The sequence below is a fragment of the Poecilia latipinna genome, unplaced genomic scaffold (genome assembly GCF_001443285.1).
Source record: "Poecilia latipinna isolate Pla-1442-1.1 unplaced genomic scaffold, P_latipinna-1.0 Scaffold1937, whole genome shotgun sequence".
NCBI lineage: Eukaryota > Metazoa > Chordata > Actinopteri > Cyprinodontiformes > Poeciliidae > Poecilia > Poecilia latipinna.
In genome coordinates, this window is record NW_015114553.1 from 4,677 (window position 1) to 16,782 (window position 12,106).

Sequence of the window (12,106 nt, forward strand, 5' to 3'; positions counted from 1 at the left end):
CCTCTTTTTTCTACCTGCAATAGCCCCAATACGACATTGTGCTGAACTTTCGAAACTGAAAAAAAGCAAACAAAAAAACACGACAAATTAATTAAAAAAACAAACAAAAAATATTTCTAAAGTATAATTATTGTTGAATTATCATTTTATTTTCACGTTTTTTTCTAGTTTTTTGGCGGAAATTGATTTATCTTTTTTTTTTTATCTCCAATGGCGCTAATACGACGTCATACTGAACTTTCGAAACTGGAAAAAAAAAGAAAAAAAAACCCCCGACAAATTCTAAACAAAAAAAAATCAAAAACAAACAAAAAAGAATTCTACAGTGCCACAGAGAAATGCTTTTCCACGGTTACATAACTCGCCGAGTCTCTCCGCTGTGGATTCTGCCGAGTCGTCCCACAATGCAGAGCGCATGGCGCGTCATTGGGGAGAGCCGATGATGATGGCGGCGGTCGGTGCACCAGAAGTGATCACACAACTGGAGAGCGCTGCCAAAGTTTTAATGGTGAGGAACCCAGCCTTGTTTTGTCCCCGCTTCGGGCTCGGAGCCCGATAGTTAACCCGGTCTGCGGAGGAGTTCGTCGGGTGAAAATCTCCCCCCCGGCGGTTCGTTTCGCCCCAGTTGTTGTTGGTGACTGTGTTCGGGTTAGAGACGGTATGTCTGAACGATGCGTGGCGCAGAGTCTCGCTCGGCTCCATCCCGTTACAAAACCTGTTTATTAAGTTTAAATGCCGCCCTTGTTATACATTCCCCTCCTAAGTCTCCGGACCAACCCAATTCTTTGTGCTGTGGCTAATTTTTTTCCAGAAACTTCAGCGGTTCGTGTTCTCTCTGTGCCGCTAAATCAAGTTTTCTGGACTCTAGAGACAGTTGCAGCATGTCGCTGTTGTTTATATTCTCTCTTCTGCTCCGCTGTCTACAGCTTCAGCTCCTCCTCGCCCAGCTACAGCTCACTCTTTTCCGCTAATCACTTACTTATTTCAGCCTGAACCGACAGAAGAGCCCGGCTAGGAGCCAGTAGCTAACCATGTGCATGTCGGTGTGTGTGCTGGGTAATTCAGCTAGCTGCTGCTGCTGCGTGACCATTTCAATCAAACCAGGACAATGTAAATAACCCAGCTCAGCCCAAAATGACGTTATTAGAAAGGCAATCGTCACAGTACAATAGTGAGTCAAATAGTTGATATTAAAGCTCCACATTTCACTCATCTGCAGGTGTTTTAATCTGGGAGCTGCGTCTCATTTAAAATATTGTCAACACAAATCCAGGCTGTAATGATTATGGAAATCTAAATTAGAAGAAGGCTGAAGGAAAAACAGCTGTTTGTCTGATCACTAACTTTCATTAAATGATACATTCCTGTGGATTTAGTAACTCTCATTAGATTTTAAGCTATGTCAAGAAAAAGTGTTGTATATTTTAATTTGATCCATTTTTAGGAGATGTGTGTCTGCTAATGGCTAATTTCCAATCACCACTTTAGTAAAACTATGATCTGATATTTCTTCTGAGAGCAATAATTGACTAAATATAATTTTTTTTGTTGTTAAAATATTTTTTTCAGAATTAGCTCAAAAATACAGAGCTGTCTCCCTCTTCTTGACTGGACATTTATGTATACAGTTAAAACCTCTATATCCTAAATCCTTTGCATGATAGATTCTCTAGCTTCTATTGTGCTTTTGAAATTGTAGCAGTTTGCTATTGTTGATATTTCCATAAGATTTTTTAATACAGAACAGCTGATTTTGTAGGAGAAAAAACCTCTAATTTGTCAATACAGGGGCTAGATTGTTAAATCATTCATATATTTTAAGAAACATTTTTAGATATATTAGGACCAGAAGAAGTGTTGGCGTTTTTTATTGTTTCATTTCACCAATATTACAGCAGAAAGACAAAATGATATTACATCTAAAACTGGGATTAGCTTCTTAGCATCAATCCCAGTTAGTGTAACTAGTCTTGTCAACAACAGTCCCCATCTGTATGCCCAGAGGAGGATTTCTAGTTTTTATCTCACAATCTGAAAAACATGTTTTTTAGATTCCAACCGGCCAACAAGGGATGATCCTGGTTTGGAGAGACAATTGGACAGAACTATCTCTCTTTCTCTCTCTTTTTTTTTAAACCTCTGGTTCTCCTGCCCCGGACACGTCTGACTAATAAACATATTCTCGCCTGGTTTGTAGTGACCGATTTCAGTTCGCTTGGAGATTTTTCTGTGTGGAAAAGGAACCAAACCGCTAGAAAAAGTGACAAATTGTCAAACTTATCAACTAGATGCAGACCAAAGTAAACAGAAAAGTGTAACTACAACCCTAATAATAGGAAAACAAATTATTAGTTCAGTCAGTTTATTGGTTTCTAGTCAGGGATGATCAAGTTTTGAATATCAGCAGAAATTCTTAAATTTTCCCTAACAAAATAAAGAAACTTTCCTGATTTTTTTTCCACATTTATACTCTTAAACTTGTCAAAAACCAAATAGAAAGGTGAAATATTCCTTTTTCCAAACTGCTGAACCCAAAGCGAGATTCAGTTTTATTTTTCTGGGATTTGACTCAATAAAATGTTTTGCGCTTGCTGTCCGTCATGCCGGGGGAAAACTTTACCAGACAAATACGAGAATCTGATTCTGGAAAAGTCTTGAATTTCGAAATGGGAAAACGTCCCTGCAAACCGTCCTCAGTGGTGCGTTTGACACACCAGTCCTCTGAATGACCGTCTGTCATTCGCTTTTAGTTTAGAATTAAAAGTCGTTCTAAATTTGGGCTTTAATCTAACAGCAGACCACATTAGGTCCAGTCCATTGAGTCTGTCTGCTTGTAGTCGTCTTTTATAACTCTCTCTCTCTGTGTGTGTGTGTCATCTCATTATGGCACATTATGTGTGGTTTGTCAGATAAAAGGCCCTTTCTTCCTTCTGCTACCTCCAACCACTGAGCTGCTTTTACTGCAATTAGGTCTGGAATGTGACTTTCCTGCTGGGCGGTATCATGGAGACGCTGCTGTATTTAAAAAAAAAACTGTTTGTTTTGCACTTTCTTAGAGCTGTAATCTGTTTATTTGTGCTATGAGAGGCTTACTTGTGTCTTCTATGGATGACGGAGGCGACACTACTTCGAGGAATAGACACATTATCAGCTGCTGTGATGGTGGCGGTGCTTTTGATAGAGCAGGTTTACAGTACGCTCTGTTTTGTCTAATCCCTCTGTAGGACAGGGTTTCAGCTGCATCGTCGGTCGGAGTTAGACTGTGCAAACTCAGCTGCAGCTTATCAGTTTTTTACCTAAATTACATTGGAAAATAAATCCTTCAGTTATCTATATTCATCAACATTTCTTCTTATGTATGTTGATGTCTCAGCTGCAAAATAGTCTTTCAGTTTTAGCATAATGCATTTCCGAACCAACTTGGTCCTACGTGAGATAGAAATGCATTGATCCGATATCAATATCTGTATTGGTATCGATATTGGAAAAAATTCTCATTCGGGTATCGGTGACAGTGTGGCCGATCCATCAAGGGAGATCTGTTCAGTCGAATTCTAGACTTTATTATTTATCTTGCATTGTGTTTATAATTTCTCATTCCTCTTCCTGAAACATTTTAAAACATTTTTGTTGCAGATTATTATTATTATTATTTTTTTATGTTTGGCCCAGATGGTCTTTGTTTTTTATCATTTATTTTTCATTGGCGATTCTGCTCCTAATTACACTGAATGAACAGATTAAAGTTTGTTTTTACATTTTTGACCAAGTTTGTGAAGCTATCGGTGTATTTAATGGTTATCTAATAAATTTGTAGTCTAGTACATTTATGTCTGTGTTTCAAAATGAAACATTTTAGGTCAAGTCAGCTGTTTTTCTGTATCAGCCGATACTAAACATCAGATATTGGTATCAGAAGTGAAAACAGTGGATCGGTGCAGCCCTAGAACAAAGCATTTTTTAAAACATTTTCCAGCACACTGGTTTTACCAAGTACATGTTGTCTTTGTAGAGCTTTCTGCCTGAACTGTGCCGTTGCTGTTTCTTCCCCAGGCACCGCCATCCATGGTCAACACAGAGCAGAGGCAACACGCTGAACATGTATTCCTCTCCTTCAGGAAGTCCAAGTCCCCGTTCGCCATCTGCAAGCACATCCTGGGTAATTGTCGAATAAATCGCCCAACTTGCGTCGTATTGCGGTGCACTCGAGGTGTTCAGGAACCACCTTGCTGGTTACAAGCTGCCGGACCGTGGCGACTTACTGACCCAGGACATGTTTGAACCTGATCACATGAGAATCAGCCTGTGGTGTTATGGTTACAAGCCAGTTTGTTTTATGAAAAGGACTTTGGAGAGATAATGTGTAACTTTGCAAGCTCTGAAATTAGGGCCACTGTGCCTATTTCCAAGTGTGATGAATATAATCCCTTGGCTTTGACATGTTGGTAGAACTTGACATTTGGTAAGGAAACAACTAAATTAAAACCATTCATGTAAGAAAAAAAAACACTCAGACTTTTATTTTTAATACCTTACTAAATCCTGTAAGTTTATCTGCGTGTCTGGGCGGTGTGTTTCAGGGCTGCAACCAACAATTAGTTTAGTATAATCGATTAATGCTATTCTGACAATTGGATAAAGAAGTCTGACACATTTTGCAGATTTTTTGAGGTATTTTTTAATTAATATTAGCAGTGCATTAAAAGGTTCAACTTAATCAATAACTCAGTTCATTTTTTATTTATTTTTTCCTTTTTTAATTGCCTAAAATGTAATAACTGCATTCCTTAAGTTCCATTTGTGGCAAAGGATGCATCTGCAGCTAAATATACTTAAGATGAAAGGTTCTAAAGTAAGCGATTAACCGATCACTAAATTAGTTGAAGATTATATTGATAATCGATTCATTATTTATCTGATTAATTGTTTCAGCCCTAATTCATTAAGAGCAACTTTCAAATATTTCTTGAATTGAAAACAATGTTTGAGGCTCAAAAAAAAAATCAAACATCGACGACGTTTTGTGGCGGCAATGAAAACAACTGGGATAATCAGTAACCGATTCGTCCGATTAATCGTTTCAGACCTGTTTTGTATAAAAGTGCTGAAGCAGTTAGGACGTTTTCCCATGACTTCCCTGCCCACACGCCGTCTTAATTCGCTCCCTTTTGACGCTCTCCAGTTTTGTAACGCGTTCTTCCTGCCTCCTCGCGTTTCCCCCTCCAGAGACAAGCAAGGTGGACTATGTGCTATTTCAGGCAGCCACCGCCGTCATGGAGGCCGTTGTGCGGGAGTGGATCCTGCTGGAGAAGACCAGCATCGAGTCCCTCCGGGCATTCCTCCTCACCTACGTGTTGCAGAGACCCAAGTGAGTAGGAAAGAAAGAGGAGGCTTTGTTGGATCTTCCAAGTTTCATGCATTCACGTTCTGCGTGCCAGTTTCATATCCAGGCAGGTTGACTGCTGATGGCCAGTCCAAAAGTATATATTTAGTAGCCGCAAGAACACAAAGTTTTACCAAATATTTTTAGCGTAGTTTCTGGTGCAGATATCTCGGTAAACTTGAAATAAGACAGAATAACTCGCAAGTAACGTTTCCACAAGCTTGTTTTAAGTACATGGTGTCTAAATATTCTGCTGGTAGATTATTACACTTATAGGAAGACCTTTTTCCTGTGTTATAAGTGAAAAGTTCTCCCAGTGGAACCAGGACTATTGAAAATCCAGCTGTGTGTCTTAATCCTGATTTTTGTGCATGTGGTGAGCCTCTCTGCGGTGTAAGCTTTTCCAAACTCAATGGGTTCCTCTGTGGCGCTCCTGCAGCCTGCAGAAGTACGTCCGTGAGCAGATCCTGCTGGCTGTGGCCGTCATCGTGAAGCGAGGCTCTCTGGACAAAAGCATCAACTGCAAAGGCATCTTCCACGAGGTCGGCCAGCTCATCAGCAGCGGGAACCCAACAGTGGTAACGGGAACACACGCACCTCAGCTTTCACTGATAGGATAGCAGAAAATATCGCTGCACAGCTCTATATGTACGCTCCAGCACATTCATAAACATTATTCAAAAAATCTAAAAGTGATGATCCCTAAATTTGACAAACAATATCCAGATTTTTCCCCTCATAATAAAGTAAATTCCTGTTTCAGCCAGTAGATGGCACTACTGTGCTTGTGCTTGAATTTAAATCCCAAAGAGAGAGAAAATTATTTCAGATCCTTACAAAAAGCTATTTCTTAAGTAATAAATTACTTTAAGTTATACTTTTGAAATTACATTAATGACTCATTTTCTCTGCAGGTTGAGACTTGACTTAATTTCTTTACATAATATCTATTTGTTGGTCATAACCAGGGGATCAGTAGCTGCTAACAGTTAAAGCCTTTTGATATATTTAACTTTAGATTGTATGTGTCGGGTGAAAATATAGAGGAATTTTATTATGAACCCTTTAAAAGCTTTCTTGCCACTGTTAGATGAAGATTAATGAGGCAGTTTTCCTAACACTTAACTGAGCCTTTATTCAGGATTTTTTTTCTCTCCCTCCCTTTTGCAGCTATTCATTTTGCTTTGTGTGCAGCCATGTTACAAGTCATAAAAAACAAAAACCTCAGCCACCAGTTAAAATAGCTAATGTGAAAATCTTCTAGTTGCTGAGGATCTTGTTTGTATTTGTTGCCTGCTTTAATAGCGCCACCAGAAGTAAAGAAGAAGAAATGCGTTCGTAGTGGATGAAAAGCTTTGCCAAAAAATGAGTAAATAAATGTACAACTTTGTTTGTCCTGAACTTTTCTGAAATGGACAAAATCTCTGAATTGTTGAAAAAACAAATCGTTTAGTTGAACCTCAGTGTGTCAAAATAAAATGAAAACAGTGTTAAACTTGGCATTAATGATGTATTTGAGCATGAAGGAAATATTTATATTTAACTTGTAAGTGCAATTATCAGACATCAGCGATGTCTTCCTGTTTCATGCACAAAAATCCCAGTCACCTTTGACCTCTGGTCACAATGAGATAATTTGAAATGTTCCTTGACAGGAACTCTTCTGTAGAAAAACAAAGTCAAGTAGTATCAGTCTTGGACTGACAAAACAAAAAATGACCCTGAAACTGTAAACCAACCCAAACTGTTACACCATGAGCTAATTTCTGCCTGATTTATCACAGATGTTTGGGGTTTGGTATATTGTGCAAAAACATAGTCTTCCTAATGAACTTAAGTGACGTACCATTCTTATTCCATGGGATTTAATTAGGACTGCACTCTAATTACCGTATTTCCGGACTATAAGGCGCACTTGAAAGCCTTTAATTTGATTTTAAAAAAAAGGCCTTATGATCTGGAGCGCCTCTTATATTGTTCTGGAGTGAAACAGCCCCAAACAATGGATTAATTCTGGTTGTGCTTACTGACCTCGAAGCGATTTTGTGTGGTTCACGGCGCTCTGTCAAAATGTTGTAGTTACATTACGTTAAGTAGTCAGACTACCGTAGTCGGAGTAAAACACACTGTGCTTTGACTGACTGAATTATCTTTGTTTTCCACTTAAAGATTGAAAATGGACCATTCATTAGCTCCTTCTAATCTAGTGCCCCTTATAGTGCGGAAATGCAGTACGGTTTTCTGGCCCATCATGATCTTTAAACAGCCTGACGTGCCGATCCCGATTTTGACCCATATCAGTTTTTCTTTTTCTGAAATGTTGCTAAATATAGCAAGAAAGTTGCTGAGTTGGGGTGGGGTGACCATTGTTGACTGCAGACATCCAGACCTGACCTGGTGGGCCGATCTGTCCGTCTGGTGGGACAGCAGAAGAAGACGGTGGCTGATTGTTAGATCTTTGCTGAGGTAGATAAGATCAGTGGTAAAGATCGGCTTCATGTGTAGGTATTGGCCGATCACAGATCTCCCACAATTAAGGAAATTGACTCGGATAAATCATCTGATCCATAAATTGATGCACCCCTAGATTTAAGGGGATGTCTGCCAACATTTCCAGCTATAACAAACTTTCCTTACGGAAAACTTTCCACAAGGTTTAGGAGTGCAAGTTCTTCCTGGAGCACATTTCTGAGGTTAGACACTGATGTTGGACGAGAAGGCGTGGCTTGAAGTCATCACAAAGGTCTTTTAGGTCACGAGGTCAAACTAACTCATCCGTATTTTCATAGAACAGGAAGGGACCGCCCTAATGAGAGCCATGGGAAATGATTTACGCACCGCTTCTGAGCTAATCTAAGGTCACCTCTTCTGCCCTGCAGCAAACCCTGGCCTGCTCCATCCTCACCGCTCTGCTCAGCGAGTTCTCCAGCTCCAGCAAGACCAGCAGCATTGGCCTCAGCATGGAGTTCCATGGCAACTGCAAGCGCCTCTTTCAGGTTGGCTTCATCTCTTGTCTGTAAACCTCACTTCCTCTTTTTTCTCCAGCCGTACCGCTGCAGTCAGACCGCTCTTCTCTCTCATCCCCCTCCAGGAGGACGGCCTGCGTCAGATCTTCATGCTGACCATGGAGGTGCTGCAGGAGTTCAGTCGCAGGGAGAACCTCAACGCTCAGATGTCCTGCGTCTTCCAGCGCTACCTGGCTCTGGCCAACCAGGTCCTCAGCTGGAACTTCCTGCCTCCAAATCATATCCTTTGTTAGCTGATTGTTGATGCCGTTTGCTGCCAGGCTGAAGGGGTTTATGTCAAGTGGAGAGTCGGTGGTTAAGCATCACTACATGGAAATCCATAGGACTTACTTACTATGGTGTTGGTGTGAAGTAACCATCTTTGTAAGGCATGTGGGGTTCCCAAACTTCTCCATGCAATGGCCCAGTAAACAGCATTAGGTTCTAGCCAGGGAACCCTTTACAAAAATGTTGAGAAACATCAACTTTTAGAATCGTTTTTGTCTTACTTTCATTCACTATTCAGTAATTATTACAGTCGTTTAGCATGAATGCTACCTCATACTTTCTGATTTTACTTTCCACTGAGTTCTGCTGACATAAATACCTTGCTAAGAGACCCTTGCTAGGGTAGCTAATGTTTTTGTACTTACCCACTTATCCTGGGTAAGTACAACTTTCACAGCAGTTGGCTGGACGATGTTCGTACGATACGTGACGATACGGGTCTTAAATTCCTTTCATAAGGGTCTTAAAAAAGCCTTAAATTTGAGTCGATGAAACCTGGTGTATGTGTTTGTGTCTTTAAATACACGTCGCCTCTGAGCAGGTTTTTGCTTCGTCGTTCACGTCTTGTGCACACATCCGTGTTGCGTTCGCAGTCAGCTGCATTGTTGAGCAAACTTAGGCGCGTGTGTCTGAGTGTTTGTGTGCTCACCCCCGACTCATTACGGCTCTAATCCCCGCAGCCTGGCATCCTCTCGGCCCGTCTGAGGAGGGGATCTGGAGTGGCGCTTGCTGCCAGCCAGAGCCATGTATCATTTTCAAAGAGGTGTCTCTGTGTGTCCACCTTCCCCCCCTCCGTCTCATTCCAGCAGCACGGCAGCCCCGCCTCGGCTTGTCGAGGCTCCCCTTGGTATGCCAGGCACGCTCCACCCGATTTGTGTTCTCAAAGACCCGCTTTTATGTTTCAAAGTTTATTGATTTTTGGATAAGAGTTTAATTTAGTTTTATTGTTGCGGCATCTTTATGAAGCCGAGGGAGCAGCGGCTGTTGATCCTGGGAGCTTTGAGGAAGGGATGGTCAGACTGGTCGTCATAGCGATTCATTTGTTTTTTTTCTGTTTTAGTAAATGAAGTCACCTGTTGGGTCTTGTCTAGTAGTGAATCTACTTGTTTTCTGATCTGATCAAGTGCGACAAAAAGGAAAAGTCTAGTGGAAGATTATTATTTCCAGCCTTTTATAGAAATTAAAATCTTACTCGATTTAATCTTTCACTTCAAATCTATCAAAACTTGATTCCTCTAAGCGTTTCAGACGCGTTGAAGCGCACACTCGACATTGAACACGATTGCTGAACGAGTTCAGCTCCTCGAACTTCATTATTTAATCACCGGCTGAACAGAAATGAATGAAGCAGAAGTCGCTGGGTAACTTCTGAGCGCGGGGACCTTTTCCTGCTGGTGTTGGGTTCACTCAAATAGAGCCGTTCTCTCCTCTTCATGTTGACTTGTCGTAAATGTTGACTACCGTCTCAGCCCATAAAAATAGCTCACGACGTCTTAGATCAAGTGGCGTTCCCCTTGAAATCCGCCGTGCGTGTGAAGTCTTGGAATGCCTGAGCTGCTGCCGAAACGTGGAACAGATTGATGAAAGCCGCCGGGGAGCGCCGCAGCACGCCTGCTGCTGGGCCTGCTGTGGTGTGAACTGAACACACCACAGATAGGGGGTCCTCGGTTGACGACGCGCTCCCCCACGTGTCACTCCACACCCTGCTGGACTGCAGACGGGGTCACGGTCAGGCCTCAAGGCCCCAAAACGCTCTCAGACGACTCGGCTGCTTCAATAATGGTTCATTAGCCTTTGTCCTCCAGCCACTGATTATACCATGTAGATGGAGCTGGTATGAGAGGGAGCCTCCAAAACCGATGTGCCAGCTGTGTCAGTTTCAGACTTGTCTTTTAATTGCCCTCTGGGGAGGAAAGTCTTGATTCCAGTTATACAGCAGGGCGACTGTGACTCAGTGGGAAGATTTGTCATCTTATAATCGGAAAGTGGCACGTCTGATTCCATTTCCTCCTACAAAGTTGTTTACTCCGTTATGATTTTTATAGCCCTTTGGTACGTCTCTTCAAACCAAAGTTTGGTCGTCTTTGTCTGCCGCTGACTCTCTCTAAACAGACAATTCAGACAACAAATTAACTGAAAATCAAGACAATTGCAATAAAACGTCCATGCAATGATGTTTTCTCCATTGTTCTTGAAATATGTTAAAGTGCTTTGGTTACTACAAAGTTAGCATTTCAGTCAGCAGGTTTTCCAATTGTTGAAAATATGGTCAAGATAAGACGGTAAACCTTAAGGCTCCCACATACTCGGACGTACGATGTGTATTCTATGAGCCGGGCGGATTCCTCGCACAATACCCGGACGGTTGAGTTTTGATAGTTGAGCGTACTGATTGCCTACATTTCCCATGACAAATTCTTTCATTTGTCACAATCCGAATGGATACTAGCAAGTTCAATGAGCTAGTTGGGCGCTTGGACCACCTGGTGACCTGTTAGTGCAGCTCAGAGTGGCAGTCATGCAGCGCTCACTTGAGTCAACTCAACCTTATTAGCTTGACGTATACAAAACAGTCGGGTGTGAACATCAAGCAGATTTCTGTGTGACAAGACAAGACGTGGTGGTAAACGTTGTCCTTTGGGTGGACGCGAGTGAAGTACGCCGAAGTATGTCGGTGCCTTTAAAGTGGTTTTTCCTGGAAAATTGGAAGAAATTGTGCCTTTGGATCAGGAAGCTGTTTACAAAGTACCGAGTATCTGTAAATTTTGTTAGGTTTTTTTGTTAGATGTTGATACAGTGGTGGATTATACCTTGAGTTAGGAGTCGTTTTATGTCTTGATGATTTGTGGGTCAGAGTTAAATGGCTTAATTTGCTTTGACATTGTTTACAAGGACTAAAAATTAGGGGTCATTGATAAATTTTGGGAGTTTGCTAAGGTCTGAAAATCAGCCTCTGTCCCATTTTGTTCCCCATGAAACTAACACCCCCACCTGTTCACATGTACCAACTTAGCAACTTTGTCTCTATATTTAGTGACTTTTCAGGCAACCAAAAAAAAAAAATCAGTACCGACCAAAATCGAAATCAGCATGTTGGGCTTTTTAAAGATCGCGATCGGCCAGAAAAATGCAATGGGTGCATCGTTACTGAAAATGAATCGAGATTCAAACAAAGTCTAAGGGAAAGCTGCAAAAGACATTCAGTGAGGGAACTAAAGACCAAAACCATTACAGCAAAGTCTTGTCTGCTAAAGACACTTGAGGACAAATCTGTATGTAGACATATGTAGACCAGAGCTGCTGCAAAAATACAGAGCCCTTCTGATCTGCTGTGCATCCACATAACCTGTTTTTTTTTTTTTTTTTTTTTTTTTTTTTTTTTTTTTTTAAATTAAATTTTAACAAAAAGAAATAAAAATGAGATTTTTTT

The 12,106-nt window shown here is 41.2% G+C and overlaps 1 protein-coding gene across 1 annotated transcript in view; it reads left to right on the forward strand.

Moving 5' to 3' along the window:
- The first annotated feature begins 332 nt into the window (after window positions 1-332).
- Window positions 333-12,106, forward strand: part of xpo4 (exportin 4) — a 55,596-nt gene continuing 43,822 nt past the window's right edge. The window contains exons 1-6 of the mRNA XM_015015628.1: window positions 333-508; window positions 4,054-4,159; window positions 5,227-5,368; window positions 5,823-5,961; window positions 8,263-8,379; window positions 8,475-8,628. Coding sequence (XP_014871114.1) covers window positions 416-508; window positions 4,054-4,159; window positions 5,227-5,368; window positions 5,823-5,961; window positions 8,263-8,379; window positions 8,475-8,628 — 751 coding nt within the window. The 5' untranslated portion in view covers window positions 333-415. The remainder of the gene's footprint in view (window positions 509-4,053; window positions 4,160-5,226; window positions 5,369-5,822; window positions 5,962-8,262; window positions 8,380-8,474; window positions 8,629-12,106) is intronic.